The following is a 17,929-nucleotide window of genomic DNA, read 5'->3' as shown; positions in this document are numbered from 1 at the left end:
TTATCTTCCTTTCCCACAAACCCCAAACCTGCACTACAGAACAGGAAGCAAGCCCAGATAACCCCCTATCCCTAAATCCTGGTGACACAGAAGCGAGATGCAGGACCTACGAGGGTGTAGGATGGACACTAACTTGAGGAGCCCTTGGGAAGCCTTAGCCCACCTCAGACATGACTCTGACCAGGTAGCAGTTTTGCCCCTGGGAAGGGAGGGGATTAGCAGGGCTGATGGAGAGGGATGATGTCTGGCAAAGTTTGGCTACTTGAGGTACACATGTGGCTTAGGAAAAGGTATCAAGTCTCATGTAAGAGGAACTGTTGTGGATAGATTCATAAGGTGATAAAATTTATTCAACAGACATTAACTGACTCCTTTACAGTACCCTAGGCACTAAGATAGAAAGGTGAGTCCTCATCAGCACCTCCTCTCAAAGAGGTCACAATAAAAAGAAAATATGAACAATGACCATGCACTGTGAAAATCATCTAGAATGGCATTGAGTAGTAGCAGAATAAAAGACAAAAAGCCCTCTCACTGAATTTTCATTCCCCTCTTGCTGACCTTATCACGTTCTATTTTCACATCCCAGAAGATAATTTCGTTTAAATTGTCTGAAACATAATAGAATATTTTTTAGTATATAAAATTATTTATACAGATTATATTGCTTTATTGAGTTTTTTTCTGATTGTAAAACCAGTACATACACATGTTGAAAATTCAAGGAATTTACAGCTGCCTAATTAACAAAGAAAAAGTCCTAACCTGGCAACTACTCTAAACATAATCAGTTTACTTCAGTTCAGTTGCTCAGTTGTGCCTGACTCTTTGCAACCCCATGAACTGCAGCACACCAAGCTTCCCTGTCCATCACCAACTCCCAGAGCTTGCTCAAACTCATGTCCACTGAGTCAGTGATACCATCCAACCATCTCATCCTCTTTTGTCCCCTTCTCTTCCCACCTTCAATCTTTCCCAGGAGCAGGGTCTTTTCCAATGAATTTGTTCTGCGCATCAGGTGGCCAAAGTATTGGAGTTTCAGCTATAGCATTAGTCCTTCCAGTGAATATTCAGGACTGATTTCCTTTAGGAATGACATATGGGATAAACACAATGGGAAATAAAATTTTCAAGTCACTATGAACACACACATGTACACACGCACAAAACTTTTATAATAGGAATCATACTGCTATCAGGAAACCTGATATTTTTACTCAGTAACGTTTAATCTATCTTAAATACTACATTCTATGATGTAATGAGCATCTGTTGTTTTGTTTGCATTACTCACTCACCCTATTCCTTCTGGGAAATTGCTCTACCATTATTTTTCCAGAGAAAGTCCTTGTATGACTCACTTCTGGTTTAGTCATCATACAAACAAGGTAAGCAAACAGCAGAAAACTTTGCCATCCAGCCACCTTCTCCTCCTTCCCACTCTCAGATTCAGTGCTGGCACTTTGCTCTCTGTAGGTGACCTATCACATTTTGTCATTTGGGCCCATTTTCTTTATTCATATACTTTTTTTCATTTCCGCACTTTCACTTTTCTTGTTTTATTTATTTATGGCTGTGCTGGGTATTCATAGCTGCCCTTGGGCTTTTCTAATTGCAGAGAGGCAGGGCTGCCCTTCACTAATGTAGGAGGCTTCTCCTGGCAGTGGCTTCTCTTGTGGTGGTGCACAGGCTCTTCAGTAGTCATGACGAACAGGGTTATCTGCCTTGCAGCAAGTGGAATCTTCCCAGACCAGGGCTGGAACCCATGTCCCTGCTGACAGGTAGATTCACAACCCCTGGACTACCAGGGAAGTCCTCACTTGTTTCAGTCGTCTTATTTGCTCATTTTCATCATCCTTGATTACTTCAACTTCCATCTCCTGGTGAACTTCCAAATTCCACATTTCTCATCTGAGCCCTACCAACAGCCATCTCTAGTGTTGGCATCCTGTGTCAGTCTTTTTAACAGCAATGAATCCAAGCCTATAGCTGTAGCTGTAAAAGCTTTTGCCAGCTCTGTCTCTCTATTCTTAGTCCTTTTGTGAATACCGCTTCTGCAAGACTACGCTTTGGTTAAAAAAATGCTGAGTGGATAATCATGCTGACAGAGTGGCTAACAGCTCCTGAAGGAACTGCCAGCTCCTGGACCTGCAACACTGTCATGATCCTCCAATGTAGGACAGCCATCATGGTCTCAGCATTTGAAGAGCAAAGGTAAACAGACAAGCCTCCATCGCTTTGTTCATTTACTGAAGCAAATAGATTTCCAGATACTGCAAGAAGGGCTGAGAAACGAAGAGTGAGCAAGATAAGACCTTTCCTCTTGAAGAGTTCATAGATTAGTGGGATAGACAGATATGTATACAATAAGAAATAAGATTTTATAAACATATGTATAAAACATTTCCTTAGAAAACTATGCACCAAAAGGAAATAGGCCAAAAGTTAGCAGGGATTATCTCTATCAGATGATTTTTCCCCTTTTAGCTTACTGTATTTTTAGACATTTTCCTTCAATGTATATTTATTAATTTTGAAATGAAAAGAATCATGTACAAAGAGCGGCACAATAAGACACATGCAGTATTGGAAGTGTGCACAGTATTCTAAAGAAGCAACTAACATGTCTTGGGAAATGAAAAGAAAACTTTACAATATGTTGTACTGATATGTGTCTTTCACAAGCCAAACAAATGCAATGTATGGCCTTGTTTGGATTCTGATCTAAGCAAACCATCTGTAAAAATATTTATAAGGCAAGTGGGGAAATCTGAACTTTGGCTGGATATTTGATGATAGTGAAGTATTATTATTATGAGATATGATAAAGGTATTACAATAATGCTAGGAAAAAAGAACCCTTATCTTTTAGGTAAACATACTGGTGTGCTTGTGGGTAAAATGATATGAAGTTTGGGATTTTTACAGGTGAATATAAAACAAAAACAGTGGTCATGATTACTGAAATTGGGTAATGAATTCATGGAGTTTGTTTCAATATTTTTCCTCCTTTTGCGTTTGTCTGAGACTTTCTACAATACAATATGCAATAATAATATAAAATTTTCTCTAAACAACTTCAAATATCTCCATCTTCAAGACTAAGCTCAAAAGGCATCTTCTATAGTGAATGATCAATCCATATGTAACACTGATGAAGTTACTGTGCCTTGTATGTTGTTTATTTCACAATCATGTGATCTGCTTCAATGACACTTGTCTTACAACTTCAACATATATTTGTTTATATTATTCAATGTTTCTGGTGTGCTTATACATAACAATCGAATATTTTAATTTTTATGATTAAAACAAGAGATCTTCTCTTTGAAACCTTTCCTGATCATTCACTCCATTATTTGTACCCTACCTGAATGCTGCATATACAACAGGGAACCCGTAAACACTCTTGTGTTTATTTGTTCACTTATATTTAAGTGACATCAATGTGTAGCTCATGAAAAGCATTCGGTAAATAGTTGTGGTGGTGCTTGTTATAATCACAGTCATTTCTCCCAGGCTATAAAACCAGCAGTGACTATATCTTACTTATCTTTGTATACTCAGCAATTATCTTAATACCTGGTACATTCTGAGTGCTCAATAAATATCTCTTAAGTGAATGAATGAATAAATGCAACTTAGGATTACTCTACTCATAGATCTATACTGAGTCTGGTAAAAGAAAAAAAACATTCATAAGACTGAGAAATGTAAATTAATTCATGCCTTAGAGTTTACCCCATGCTCCACAGTTCATTTGGTCAGAAATGTAACACATTCTTAGATTTAACACTTTGAGTGCAAATGACAGGGAAAAGCCAAATACTTTTTTCATTTTTGGCAAGCAATGCAATGTCCTCAATAGCCGTGAAAGTGAAAGTCAATCTACTCTTTGCAACCCCATGGACTATATAGTCCATGGAATTCTCTAGGCCAAAATACTGGAATGGGTAGCTTTTCCCTTCTCCAGGGGATCTTCCCAAACCAGGGATCAAACCCGGGTCTCTCACATTGCAGGTGGATTATTTACCAGCTGAGCCACAAGGGAAGTCCAATAGCCATCCTTTACCATATTTGTATCCTGAGACCCTCCCAACTGCAAACATACATTGTGGAGAGAGGCAAGTTAGAGGATGGGACATAGGATGGAGTGGAGCTGAGGGATTAGATCAGAGACAGAGTAAATCTCCGTGAATGGCTATTTCACCAAATTTTTGGTAATGTTTCTTAAAAACTAAAAATACTTCATGACTTATTTTTTTAGGTTGTGGCAAAACATTCCAGGTATAAAATGATTTGATCAAGGGACTCCCCTGGCTGTCCAATGGTTAATACTCTGTGCTTCCAAGAAGGGGGCAAGAGTTGGATCCCTAACTAAGATCTCATATGCCGCACCATGAAGTTAAAAAAACAAACAAACAAAATGATTTGATCAAGACACGTATTCAACTGTTCTCCACAATTACATTGCAAGGTAAACAGAGCCTGCCACCTGTTTTAAAGAAGAGGAAAATAAGGAAATTTACCCTTCACTTGGATAGGATTTTAAATTGGGAGATTTAATTTTTTCAAATGCGGTCTACTGGGATACTAATGTTATGTCATTACTGCCAAGAAAAAACTGTTTGCTTTATTTATTTACTGTAATGTAGAAAAAAATAGCTTTATTGCTTTGCCAGGCAAAGGGGGCATCAGGTGATGAGGGGAGAACTGTGACCTCTGAATGAAGAGTGCTCCAATCAAGTAGTTAACATCTTCAATTTGGTGGGGTTTTTAGTTCTACAGACGATCTCAAATATATTGTGTTTCCCTTGAGGGAGATGCTGGACCCTGCCCCCAAGGCTGCATTACTGTTTCTTGAAGTAGGTGCTAGATCCAAAGTACTCTTTAGATTCTTAAAGTATTTGAGTGACATCCAAACTCAAAGCCCTTCAGAATGAGGGAGATTTGTTTGTTAGCTTGGTTGCTTGTTTGTTTATTTTTAGGTACTTGAACAACTAACTTGCTCCTTGAAAAGCAGGGATACAGAAATCAAAGGCCTTATTGTGCTGAATTCTTCTCTGTGGTCATTATTCAGACTAGTTCCCAGCATGCCACAGTCCAAAGGAAAGGGTCCAAGATCTGTTTAAAACTCAGAGACTAAACAACTTGCTCAGCACCCTGCTCACATTATTAGTGTTGCTTGTATTCATTATTTTAAAGTCTTTTTTGATAGCTCTTTTCATGCAATAATCTTAGGCTTCTGGAAATCATCTCAAAATATAGGAAGCGCCTCCCTGACCTAGTTATGATGAAAAATGCTTTTCATGACTATCCCGTCTCTTCAAGGAACCTTGGAACAACCAAGTTCTTAAACATAATTGAATCCCAGGGAAGAATTTTACAGAAGTGCAGCTTTCCCCCCGCCTTTCCCCTTTCTTTCTTTGAAGAGGGATTTCCCATGGCGAGAAAGGGAATTTTTTTTTTAATTGAAATTGGCTCCTCCTGCTGCTCACCTACCCCTGACTATGGAGGATATTCACTCTTAGGGGAACAAGCAATGGGTGTGGGTGGGTGGGTGTGGGTGTGGGTGTGTTTTCTGTTTCAGCATCTAGGAGAGTGACTGTGTTGCAGCAATCTATTTGAAAGAATGTTCCCTAAATATCCCAATTTAAAAGACTCTATAGAGCTGAAACAAGAGCACTAAGAGAGCCCTGGTATTGACAACCCAAATCACAAAAGGTACAGCTTTTCTAAGAATATAAGAATTATATCTGTCTTGCTTCCCTGGTGGCTCAGAGGTTAAAGTGTCTGCCTCCAATGCGGGAGACCTGGGTTCGATCCCTGGGTCGGAAAGATTCCCTGCAGAAGGAAATGGCAACCCACTCCAGTATTCTTGCCTGGAGAATCCCATGGACGGAGAAGCCTAGTAGGTTACAGTCCACGGGGTCGCAAAGAGTCGGACACGACTGAGCAACTTCACCTTCACCTTTAGGTACAGAAGGTAGAATGGAAAGGACTTTTTGGAGAAGATATCCCAGAATAATCTCAAAGCAGAACCCTCTGCCTAAGGTTATCTAGCTTTCCTTAACAGGAGCACAGGCAGAGAAGGCACTTGGTCCCTGAGGTAACATTTACTTGGAAGGTTAGGACAAATGATGTCCACGACCCTGACTGCAGGATCAGCCCTAGGACTGCGGCACAGAAAATACGCTAGCCCATCTGTCATCCCTCCCCCGCTTCCATTCGTGGAGGGAATTGGAGTAGCTTTGGAGTTGCTGACGCCATCCCTTCCCGCCTCTGACTCTCAGAGAGCATGCGCTTTCATCCTCACTTCCTCTCAAGGAGGGAGCAAGAATAAGGCGACGCCCAAGTCGACCCGCTGCCCGTTCTTGTCACAGGAACTTCAGCACCCACGGGACGGACAGCGCTCTCCTCCACCTGGAGACCTGAGTCCCGAGCGCCCACTGTCTAATTAATCCCTTTACTCCGGAGCCCGGCAGAGCTCCGTTAGACTCGGATCCCCGCCACTAGCCCTCCCCGCGCCCACTCTTCTAGCTTTTCCTGTTTTTACTCCTCCTTTTCATTCATAACAAAAGCTACAGCTCCGGGAGCCCGGCGCCAAGCTGTTTCCGAAGCCAAGCGTGGAAGAATGGGTTTCCTTTGGACCGGCACTTGGATTGTGGTATTGGTGCTCCACAGCAGCCCAATTCAGGCTTTCCCCAAACCGGCGGGCAGCCAAGGTACGTGGACCCTTTTCTTCCCACCTCGCTTCTATTTTGCTACGGAAGGTAAAGCTTGATATAATGCGCGAGCTGTACATCACCGTGCCTTGTTTTCTGATCACATGATATCCATGCACATTGACAAAGAAATCAGTTAGGACTTAGAGCCAGAAGACAAATTTTCCTCACTTTTTAAATGATAGAGCAGTAACATGGGTTGTTTTTTGAAATTGGGAGGGGGTGGCCTTTCCGCCTATTAAAGTGGTTTCATTGTTTGGTTTTTTCCCTAGTCATCTTACAACTTTTCTCAGATTTTCTGTTCATAACGTGTTCAGTGTGTGATTAAAAAAAAAAGCTTTTAATTATGCTCTGTCTCCTTGAAAACAGCTGGTAAACCAAGTGTTAGAACTCTGTTAGATTTCTGATCAGGAAAAAAAAGTGTAATTCTATACACTGGGATAATAAGCAAAGGCAATGCTGATAATCATTTTAATTGTATAATCTTATAATTTTTGTTAATATATATTTTTGTTTCACAGTCATCCAAAAATATTTCTATTTTCTTTTTTGAAGATTTTATTTAATGAGACACATTGTCTTTTGAATACACAATTAAATTTGCATTTGTGTTTATTCTAGACAAACCCCTACACAATAGAGAATTAAGTGCAGAAAGACCTTTGAATGAGCAGGTAGGTCAGAAGTAAATGCTATTTCATTTTATTTTAGTTATTACTATTTAATGTAATCATGCTGTGACCTTTTAGCCATTTGGAATTCACAGACCTCAAAACTTAATAATAAACTGACTGAAATGATGATGGGAAATATAATTTTGGTAATTTCTGTATCCTGACAGTTGAATATAGAGAGTTCTGTATAAAACAAAGAGCTGACTGCATAAAAACCCAGTAAGCTCAACATCACATCCACTCTATCGTAAGATTTCTTAATTTATCAGAGATTTATCTTTTACCAATATTACCAGAGAAGAGAATTAATATTTATAGACTATTTGTTCTTTCTTTTATTTCATTTAATCCTTATGACAATACTTTGAGATAAAAATATTATTTACATTTTACAAACAATAAAACTAAATCCCACAAGGATTAAATTATTTAGCTATCATGTTTGGTAAGTGGTAGAGCAATGATTTAAAACCAGGTCTATCTCCTGTTTGTTTCACAGATTGCTGAAGCAGAAGCAGACAAGATTAAAAAAACGTACCCTCCAGGTAATAAGAAATTAGTTGATGCTAATTTAAATAATGTAGGCTGTGAGAAGCTTAACTAAAATGGATGTGCTGGGCTTGGGGGCTTTTCTTCCAGAAAACAAGCCAGGTGAAAGCAATTATTCCTTTGTTGATAACTTGAACCTGCTAAAGGCCATAACAGAAAAGGAAAAAAATGAGAAAGAAAGACAATCTGTAAAAATTTCCCCAAATGATAATAAATTGAATGTGGAAGATGTTGATTCAACCAAGAATCGAAGACTGATTGATGATTATGATTCTACTAAAAGTGGACTGGACCGTAAATTTCAAGGTAAATGAAGAAAAAGAACTTTTGCTACCTATTTTCTCTAGTCTGTAGTTTCCCATTATAGGTAAGAGAAAGTCCTATACTTTGAAAATATCTGTTACACACTCACAATCCTTTATTAGTCCATGTCCAAAACTGAGAAAAGGCCCAAACTTAACTGTATATCATGCACAATTCCAGCACCACAGAAGCCCAGGTTTTATTGTCTCTTTAAAGGGTCCTTTGAGTTCATTTTAACATTCTAATTTATTTTAACTATAAATACAAAATATCATAATTCCCATATAATTAAATCAACAAAATACCCCACACACACATTCCAAGGTGAAATACTTATTACTCCCTTTCCAGTGTTCTCTTCCTAGCTATAGCCTGTCTCCCTAGGCATTCTAACCTTTCCATGGCTTCAGTTCCCATCTATATCCTGATGTCTCATATCACTAGCCCAGACTTCTCTGAACTACAGACCTATAACTATCTACCAACTTAACATTTTCCCTTTGAAGTCTCAGAAGCAGCTCAAACTTAACATGTCCAATATTAAACTCATAATTTCTGTAAACCTTATAATTTAGCCCTCTTTCCTCTAGGAAAGGCACTACTATACATCCTATTTTTCAAGACAAATCTAGGAGTCAAACCATTATTTTCCTTACCTCTTACATTCTAATCCATCAGTCTTATCAATTTTACTTCCTATGTGTCATCTTAATTTTTTTTCCTCTATTACCAATCACCTGCATCCTTTTCCAAGCTCTAATCATATCTCCTTTGAACTACAGAAAAATCTTTTAATGGATTTTCCAGCATTCGCTCTGACCCCCTCCAGCTTATTCATATAGCAGCCAGAGTGATCTATTCAACACACAAATATGAGCATGTCACTCTTTGGCTTAAAACCTGCTAATAGATTCCCATTTCTCAGGATAAAACCCAAAATCCTTAATGTGTCATCTACAGTCTTACATGGACTATCTACTTCTCTGGTTTATCCAGCACATGATCTGGTAGAAACCTTGTTTCTTTCCATCATGGCACTGATTGCAATTTGTAATTTTATATCCCTGAGTGTGACTACTTATGATTTCTCTTTTTCTCCTAAAATAAACTGAAAACTCCCCATGAGAACAGAGAGAATATAGTCCCAGTGTCTGGAGCTCATGAACTGATAAGTGAACAAATACACAAATAAGGGAATACATGAGGGAATAAATTAAATATTGTACTGAGGCATTGAGATCTGCCTCAATTCCTCAGTGTGTCTTCCATTCTGAGTACTGGTTCTTAGGAGTGACTATAGATTTTCTTATGTGTAAAAATTCTCTTCCGTGGGCCACAAGAGAACTATACTGATTATCTCTGCCAGAAAACAATTACTAATTAGACTTTTATAGGCTATCATAGCCTGAGGAGAATTGTGTTGTATATGTATGGGGTAGGGGAGATGGTCTATATTTTTATACATTCCATGTTGCATACTACATGAAAGTTTTTTTGAATTCTTTTTTTAACCTAAAATATTTGGGCTAGCAATAAATAGGTACTGGGTATAGCTGCATGTGAAACAGATTCAACCACTTGGGTGGAGTTGACCATTTAATGAAAATATAAAAATCATCTAATGTTTGTCTGACTGTTTTTCGGTCAGATGGGTTGTACATGCAGACATAGGTAGATCTGTTTGTGATCTGATCACTAACTGAGCAACTTATTTTTAACATTGTTCAGTATTTTATTAACATCCCCAATAGATTCTGAACTATCAAGTGCTAGGCTAATGGCTCTAGGCTTGCCCTAGGGGTCATTTTAAGTCCACTTGAGTATATATAGAAGATTCTTGGAGAGAATGGTTTATGAGTAAATTGTTAATCTTCTCTCATACCCTGGTAATCCTGGAACCAGAAGGTTTGGGACCACCCAGGTGACTAGAGCCTCAGAGACATGCAAACTTTCATCCTAGTAGAGAGGCCGAGGGGCGTAACTTCTGCAGGGCGCTTTTATACCTTTAGGAAACCTCTAAATGAGCTTGTGCTGGAGAACCCAACAACTCTCCTTCTTGGTGTTTTCTACAGGATGTGTGAGTTAGGATTTCTCCAAGTTTCTTTTAGGAAATACTGCTTTGGGGCTTCTCTGTGCATTCACCAAACAAATATCCATTGAGAAATTACTAATTATCAGAGTATGAGCTAGACAGTAAGCTCTGTGTAGTTAGGGACCATGTCTAAACTATTTATCACTGTATTTCCAGTCTTAGCCCCTATTAAGAGTTTAATACTAACATATTGAATAAATGAATGTTAAGTAACATATTAGTTGCTGGAAATTCAAACTCAACTGGGCAGATGATGGGACAAGGCCCTTTTATATCCACTTAGAACTGGAGCTGCATTAAAAAGTTATAAACGTTGAACTCATGTTTGCTTCCCCTCTGAGGTCTATATAGGAGGGTGAAATACCCTTTCATGAGCAGTAGAGAAGTCATTCTGAGTAATTCTTTCCATTGTGGAGGAGCAGGGGAAATCATGGAAGGCAAGGAGCATTGCCCCACAGTTCAGCTATTAACCCCGTCTAGCCAAACTGTACTAGGGGAGATCTGAATTCTTGGCTCCAGAGAATCCAGCAGTGTGGGGAGGAAAGAGGCTACTTTTTTAGAGTCTTGCTAATGTTCTCCCTGTAGTGAATTAAATGAACTGAAAAGCAGCTGTCTCAGTTATTTTCCAGCTTCAGCAGGCAATCACTGTTCTTCCTTTTGCAGATCCCAAGGGATAAATGGGAAGGGAAATAAATTCTTCTGCCTTTCTCTAGACCTGGGCAGTTTCTGCTACACTTACTCCCCAGAGTCTGACTTCCAACCTACAAATGGACAAATCAGACCTAAGTGACAGCGAATCTCTGCTCTGGAAAAAATGGATGAGGAACCCAATTTTCAGTCATCCAGGAGGGGAGCTGATTTTACAGAGTTTTCTAAGGGACTTTCTTGCTCGTTAGTCATTCTAGTACATAGGACTCAAAGGCCTTGCAGCTTACTGGTTGGCCTGTGATTCGGCAATAATACACTGTCAGAACACTCCCAGCCCTCCATGAGTAATCACCCTGCTCACTTTCCTAAGCTTCCTTCCAAACAACACAAAGATGATATTCTGCCTGAGGCTGCATACCCTTCCATCTTTGCAGAGTCTGGAAAAATCTATGAATCCCCACGAGCTACAAACGAAAAAGATGAACAGGATAGAAATATGTACTAGGTTGTTCTTTCTGTGAGTGAATATGTTCACAATTATTTGGACAGAATTTGGCTAGGGATTCAATGTCTGTTTTCTCTAGAAGATAACTACAGTTCCTTTATTTCAGGTGCAAATCCACTGTCCATAGTAATACAACTACATTAACTTTCATATGATACTTGGCAATTTAAAAGGTGCTTTTACATCTTACCTCATTTGATCCTCAGAATCCCGTGAAATACATGCTCTTAATAACTTCCTTTATAGTGGTCCAAGAATATATAAATAAATCATTGGAGCTAAATTTCTGATCTTTCCAAGCTGCCTAGAGGTGACAAGAGGAGTTAAGTGCCTTGTAAACTTGCACATATGACTATCCTCTTCCAGGGGGTATAGATTATTGTTGTTCAATTGCTCAGTCGTGTCCAACTTTTTACTACCGCATGGCCTGCAGCACTCCAGGCTTCCCTGTCCTTTACTGTCTCCCAGAGTTTGCTCAAACTCATGTCCATTGAGTCAATGATGTAATATAGATTGGAAAAGACCAATTGCTTCCTGGGAGTGCTCTGTGGGACATGGTGCCATTCTTCCTTGCCACCAACCCTACTGTATCCTTCCTTTTCCTCAGGATGGGCCCTTGCTTTAGTCTGGAGTGGTACTGCCAAACATACTCCCAGGAAAGCCAAGCATGCATGTCTTCAAGCTTCTCTGCAGAGGTTTCCATAGATTTACATATTGTATTGTGCAAATCTGTTATCACATTTTAAAAGTTTAAATTTCAGGGACATAAAAAAGTTCCTTATTCTCTGGAAAAAGGGTAGTCAGATTAAGCTGCCTTACATAAAGGCACCCTGATACCTGTTCACAAGTGAACAGTTATTCCAAGTAAGTCACAAAATCTTCAGTACATACTCTTTGATTCTGGGTGAGAGGCAGGTTCCCCCTCCCTCAGCCCAGAAATTTGCCTGCAAAGGGAATACATGTGCCGATAATACCAGTCTACTCCTTGTGTGGAAATGGAATATCAAATTATGTAATATATAGAAGAGTGCGTTGAACAATAAGGCATAGTATCTATTGGTATTTTACTTTTTGTACTATTAGCACTAAAAATGGAGAGGCCTTTTGTGTTGTCTTCAGATCTTCCTTTTATAACCACATAAGAAGCTTTCAGAATTTCCAGTACCATCTTAGACTCTTGAAGTCGAATTTTATTTCAAACCAAGAGTTTACATGGACAAAGCCCCACTTTAAGTATATTCCAAACATACCTGGGTGTACAAGATTCAGATTATAAATCTAATGTAATCCAAGAAACAGGCCTGTGATCACCACAATGTGAAGTTGTGATTGCTCTGTCTAGATGATCCAGATGGCCTTCATCAACTTGATGGCACTCCTTTAACTGCTGAAGACATTGTCCAGAAAATTGCTACCAGGATTTATGAGGAAAACGACAGAGGAGTATTTGACAGGATCGTGTCCAAACTGCTGAATCTTGGCCTAGTAAGTCATATGCATGAGAACAAACCAAATTCGTACAGTTTGGAACATGCTAAGAAGCCAAACCACTTGATTCAGAGAGCCAAATGTTTATAATGTGTCTACTTTATACCAGTCACCATGAGTTTCGAGGACAAGTAAGACTCCATTCTTTCCCTCTAGGAATTTATGGTTTATCAGAGGCGCTAGAGGGCTTCCTTGGTGGCTCAGAGGTTAAAGCGTCTGCCTACAATGTGGGAGACCTGGGTTCGATCCCTGGGTCGGGAAGATCCCCTGGAGAAGTGAATGGCAACCTGCTCCAGTATTCTTGCCTGGAGAATCCCATGGACGGAGGAACCTGGTGGGCTACCGTCCACGGGGTCACAAAGAGTCGGACACGACTGAGGGACTTCACTTTCACTTTCAGACAAGTACACACATTCTCATACTACAAGTTGCGTAAGAACCATCAGCATGATTTAGTATGCCAGAAGATGGATTATATCCAGTTAAGCAATAAGGAAAAGATTCAGAGGAGGAGGTGTTTGAAGTGAGTTTAGAAGGATGGTTAGGATTTAACCAGCAGAAATGTTTTAAATGTGTGATATGAGAAAGAAATAAGATGTGCAAAGCCATGCAATGATTAGGAAGCCCTACACAATCCAATCTGACCCTACACTGCCCCATCTTGGTTCCCAGGCACATTAACACAGTCCTGGCAGACCTTAGGAGGCTGTTAAATTTGCAGGTTTCAACAGTTGCCTACCATGACCTGCACCTGAGGGCTGAGAAACAACTTGAGGATTGTTTTCTGTGGGTTCCAACAGTAAAGACTGCCTCTTCCCACGAGTGTTGGGCAGTCACTGACAGTCAGTGCGTACTAGGGGCATAAACAAGGGTTGTTCAGAAGATGGACCAGAATATTCTCTTGTCTTCTAAAAATATGTGTTCAGCTAAAGAGTTTAGTATTTTTAAACCACAAAAATAGAACTAAGTTATATATATTTTGACTTTTTGTAACAGATTACAGAAAGCCAGGCACACACACTGGAAGATGAAGTTGCAGAGGTTTTACAAAAATTGATCTCTAAGGAAGCCAATAATTATGAAGAGGAACTCAATAAACCAACAAGCAAGACTGAGAGTCAGACTGGGAGAATACCAGAGAAAGTGGTAAGTATATGCAAATACATATGCATCAATTATGTATGTGTGTATACGCATGTGCATGGATGTGTGTACTTGCATTTGTATATAATTAATACAGTTTAGTTCAGTCGCTCAGTCGTGTCCAACTCTGCAACCCCATGAATCGCAGCACGCCAGGCCTCCCTGTCCATCACCAACTCCCAGAGTTCACCCAAACTCATGTGCATCGAGTCGGTGATGCCATCCAGCCATCTCATCCTCTGTCGTCCCCTTCTCCTCCTGCCCCCAATCCCTCCCAGCATCAGAGTCTTTTCCAATGAGTCAACTCTTCGCATGAGGTGGCCAAAGTACTGGAGTTTCAGCTCTAGCATCATTCCTTCCAAAGAATACCCAGGACTGATCTCCTTTAGGATGGACTGGTTGGATCTCCTTGCAGTCCAAGGGACTCTCAAGAGTCTTCTCCAACACCGCAGTTCAAAAGCAGCAAGTCTTCAGCGCTCAGCTTTCTTCACAGTCCAACTCTCACATCCATACATGACTACTGGAAAAACCATAGCCTTGACTAGACGGACCTTTGTTGGCAAAATAACATCTCTTCTTTTGAATATGCTATCTAGGTTGGTCATAACTTTTCTTCCAAGGAGTAAGCGTCTTTTAATTTTATGGCTGCAGTCACCATCTGCAGTGATTTTGGAGCCCAACTTATATTATTTAGTAAAGATTATGTCTTATACTCCAGAGTAAAATAACACATATTATGTGAAATGGTTATCTCACATACAATTCATATAATCCCAGAGCACTGGATTCAAATGTTTCACAACTCTTGGTATCCAACTTCTGTTCACAGTGGATGTCATCATTTGCCCTCAACACCCCCCTCAAAAAAAACCTGGATTGATTTGATATTTTTCCACACCAGCTTTTTTTTTAACTTTTTATTTTGTATTACGGTATAGCCAATTAACAATGTGATACTTTCAAGTGGGCAGCAAAGGGACTGCCATACATATAACTTGTATCTATTTTCCCCCAAACTCAGCTTCCAACCAGGCTGCCATATAACACTGAGCAGAGTTATCTGTGCTATATGGTAGGTGCTCATTGGTTATCCATTTTAAATACAGCAGTCCTCACCAACTTTTCTATTCCGCAGAGCTAGTTGCCTCATACTGCCTCTCCATCCACCCTGTGCCCTTCCACCCGCCGCTTCCTCTTTCCATTGACTCAGGGGTCTGTGTCATCCTTTACTGAGACTTGTCATTCCGTCATCTTTCATCTCCCTGGACTCCTTACCTCTTCATCTTTTCTTTGGCCTTAGCCAAGCTTCTAAAATCATTCACTCCTCCTTGAATTCTTTTAAACTTCTGTTTGGAGCCAACCATAGGGGGTATAAGAGAATATCAAACTCCTCACCTCTCCTTTCATTTTCTTTACCAGAGTGCCCACACCCCATGACTCCTCATCCCTCCATCATCTCCTTCAACACCCTATCACAGACACAAGGGAAAAGTGGCTTATAGACTTATGGTCCTGTTTTAGGGGAGGCTAGAGAACAGAAATTGGTATGAATTGTTCTGTTTTTACTAGGTAGGTTAAAAGCTCTCCTTTTTTCTCCCTACTTCCAATCTCCACCATCTGTCATCTTTTATAACAGCTTTAGAAGATCCACCTACCATAAAAAATTTTCTAGACTTATCACATAACTCATGGCTTTCACTCAAGCATACCAGTCTGAAGTAAAACTGACATATCAATTTTCTTCCTTCACTCCCATTTTGTACTCCTTACTTCTCATCTCTAAAATCTCCTTATGCATTAATGAAAACAAAATTATTCTTCCAATAAATATTTATTGAGATACCACCTATGTACCAAACACTGGGGATACAATGCTCATTTAGAAAGGTATAATCCCTGTTTTCATGAAGCTTAAAGTCTAAAGGAAAAGGAAGATGGTCTTCAAATAGTCATGTATTTTAATTGCAACTGTATTAAATGCTCTGAGAAAAGAAACATGGTTCTGTAAAACCTCATAAAAAAGGAACCTGTCTTGGACTTAGGTTGGGGAGGCTTCCTGGAGGAGGTGACTTGAGCCAAAAACTGAAGTTAGGCATTAACTAAACTGAATAGGAATTAACAAGAGCAGGACTTGTTAATAACTGAATAGGAGTTAACTTGTGAACATGAAAGGCAACAAAGAGAAGGATGTGTGGAGTACCCAAATGACTGAAACCAGACAGTGTAGCTACTGCATATTTTTAAAAAAGATAAGCTTGGCTACAACATGGAAAAGGCAGGGATGGAAATACACTGGAAGGTAGTTGTGTACCAGTTAGAAGGGAAGAAGTCAAGGTAGCTTAGACTAGAGTAGGACAGTGAAGAAAGAAATGTACACATTTGGGATAAACTTAGAAAGTGTGGCCAGTAAGGCTCCTGATGGATCAAATGTAGGGAAATGAAGAGAAAGAGGCAAGCAAAGCTCTTACATTTCTGTCTAGTTCACTAAGTGGAGAATGGATCATTAAGATAGGGAACGTTGTCTACACATCAGGTCTGGGAAAAAATCCTGTGTACCCTGCCAGACAGGCCTTAAAATGTCACCCAGAAATCCCTAAGGTATGATGCTCTGCTAGTATCAGACATTGTGACAGGCTTTCCTGTATCTTGGCATCATCCCTTTTGGTAGATTCTAAAACTCAAAGTTCCTTTCCTTAGTGAAAGGCAATTTTATGAAAAAACACTCATGAGTATTGGTAAAGGGAAACCTGGCCAGAACAGGAACCTGCCTATTCTCCCTGGAGCAGGATTCAGGGTCTTCAGGTAAAGCACCTGTCTCTAAATCTCAGTGCCCTTCCCATGTGACTTGATGCCCACATTCCTGGAAAAGAGTTTGATCTTGTGAAGGAAGAGGTGTTTGTGCACTTTAAAATTCAACAGCATCACAGACAAGTGTCCATTAGTTCTAACAAAATGTTTATTTTGTGCTTATTTCTGCTCCCCTCCCCGCAACTGGAGACTCCAATGGCAGCAATTCAAAATGCTTTTAGTAACGGAGAAAATGATGAAACAGTATCTAACACTTTAACCTTGACAAATGGCTTGGAAAGGAGAACCAAAACCTACAGTGAAGACAACTTTGAGGAACTCCAGTATTTCCCAAACTTCTATGCACTACTGAAAAGTATTGATTCAGGTAAACATTATTTTCTGCTCACGTGAAACAGAAACAGTAATTCCAGGAAATGTGCGGGTGGGATTTTTTTCTTCCTGTTTTCAGTTTCTAAATTCAACCATCAATGGCATATATTATGGCCTTGGGGGAAATGGTTCTCATTGATTTTTTTCCAAAAGAAGTGTACTAGTCATGGAAATATTTAGGAAAGGATAATCAGGAAAGGTGGGATTTCTGGATAATTTAATCTTCATGTTAACAGAGGGTTCATTTATTTGTTCAATAAACAGGTATTGAACACATGTTGTGTTTCTGGTATTGGAAAGAACCTTGTACCCATGTAGGGATGAATCAGAGCGCATTCCCAGCCTGACCCAGTTCAGCCAAAGCTTTTATTGCAAATCTCTTTAAGGTTTTATTTTCCTCCTTCAGTAGAACAGTGTATGGAACATAGTTTGTTATTTTTAAATGATATAGAATTTTGCTTTTTAAATATTTTCAACTTGTCTTCAAATGAATTGAAGTGAACTAAACATTGGACTAATGAAGGTCAGGAGCTCAAAACACACTTGGGAAATGATTTGCTTTTCTAAAAAATGAAATCTTTAATGTAGTGTTCTCTTTTCTAAGTGCTCCAAAACGAGTTGA

At 39.6% G+C, this 17,929-nt stretch overlaps 1 protein-coding gene across 4 annotated transcripts in view; it reads left to right on the top strand.

The window, feature by feature from the left end:
• The first annotated feature begins 6,291 nt into the window (after positions 1-6,291).
• SCG3 (secretogranin III) overlaps positions 6,292-17,929 on the top strand; it is a 37,530-nt gene continuing 25,892 nt past the window's right edge. For 2 of the 4 annotated variants that reach the window (XM_069596521.1, XM_069596520.1), the window contains exons 1-7: positions 6,292-6,725; positions 7,347-7,399; positions 7,899-7,944; positions 8,039-8,254; positions 12,839-12,981; positions 13,981-14,130; positions 17,125-17,302. In XM_069596521.1, coding sequence (XP_069452622.1) covers positions 6,635-6,725; positions 7,347-7,399; positions 7,899-7,944; positions 8,039-8,254; positions 12,839-12,981; positions 13,981-14,130; positions 17,125-17,302 — 877 coding nt within the window. In that variant the 5' untranslated portion in view covers positions 6,292-6,634. The remainder of the gene's footprint in view (positions 6,726-7,346; positions 7,400-7,898; positions 7,945-8,038; positions 8,255-12,838; positions 12,982-13,980; positions 14,131-17,124; positions 17,303-17,929) is intronic. The other 2 variants (XM_069596523.1, XM_069596522.1) reach the window with 2 other exon arrangements.

Source organism: Ovis canadensis, chromosome 7, assembly GCF_042477335.2.
Source record: "Ovis canadensis isolate MfBH-ARS-UI-01 breed Bighorn chromosome 7, ARS-UI_OviCan_v2, whole genome shotgun sequence".
NCBI classification, from domain to species: Eukaryota; Metazoa; Chordata; class Mammalia; order Artiodactyla; family Bovidae; genus Ovis; species Ovis canadensis.
The sequence above is the reverse complement of the archived record's forward strand: the minus strand, read 5'-3'. Positions and strand labels throughout refer to the sequence as shown.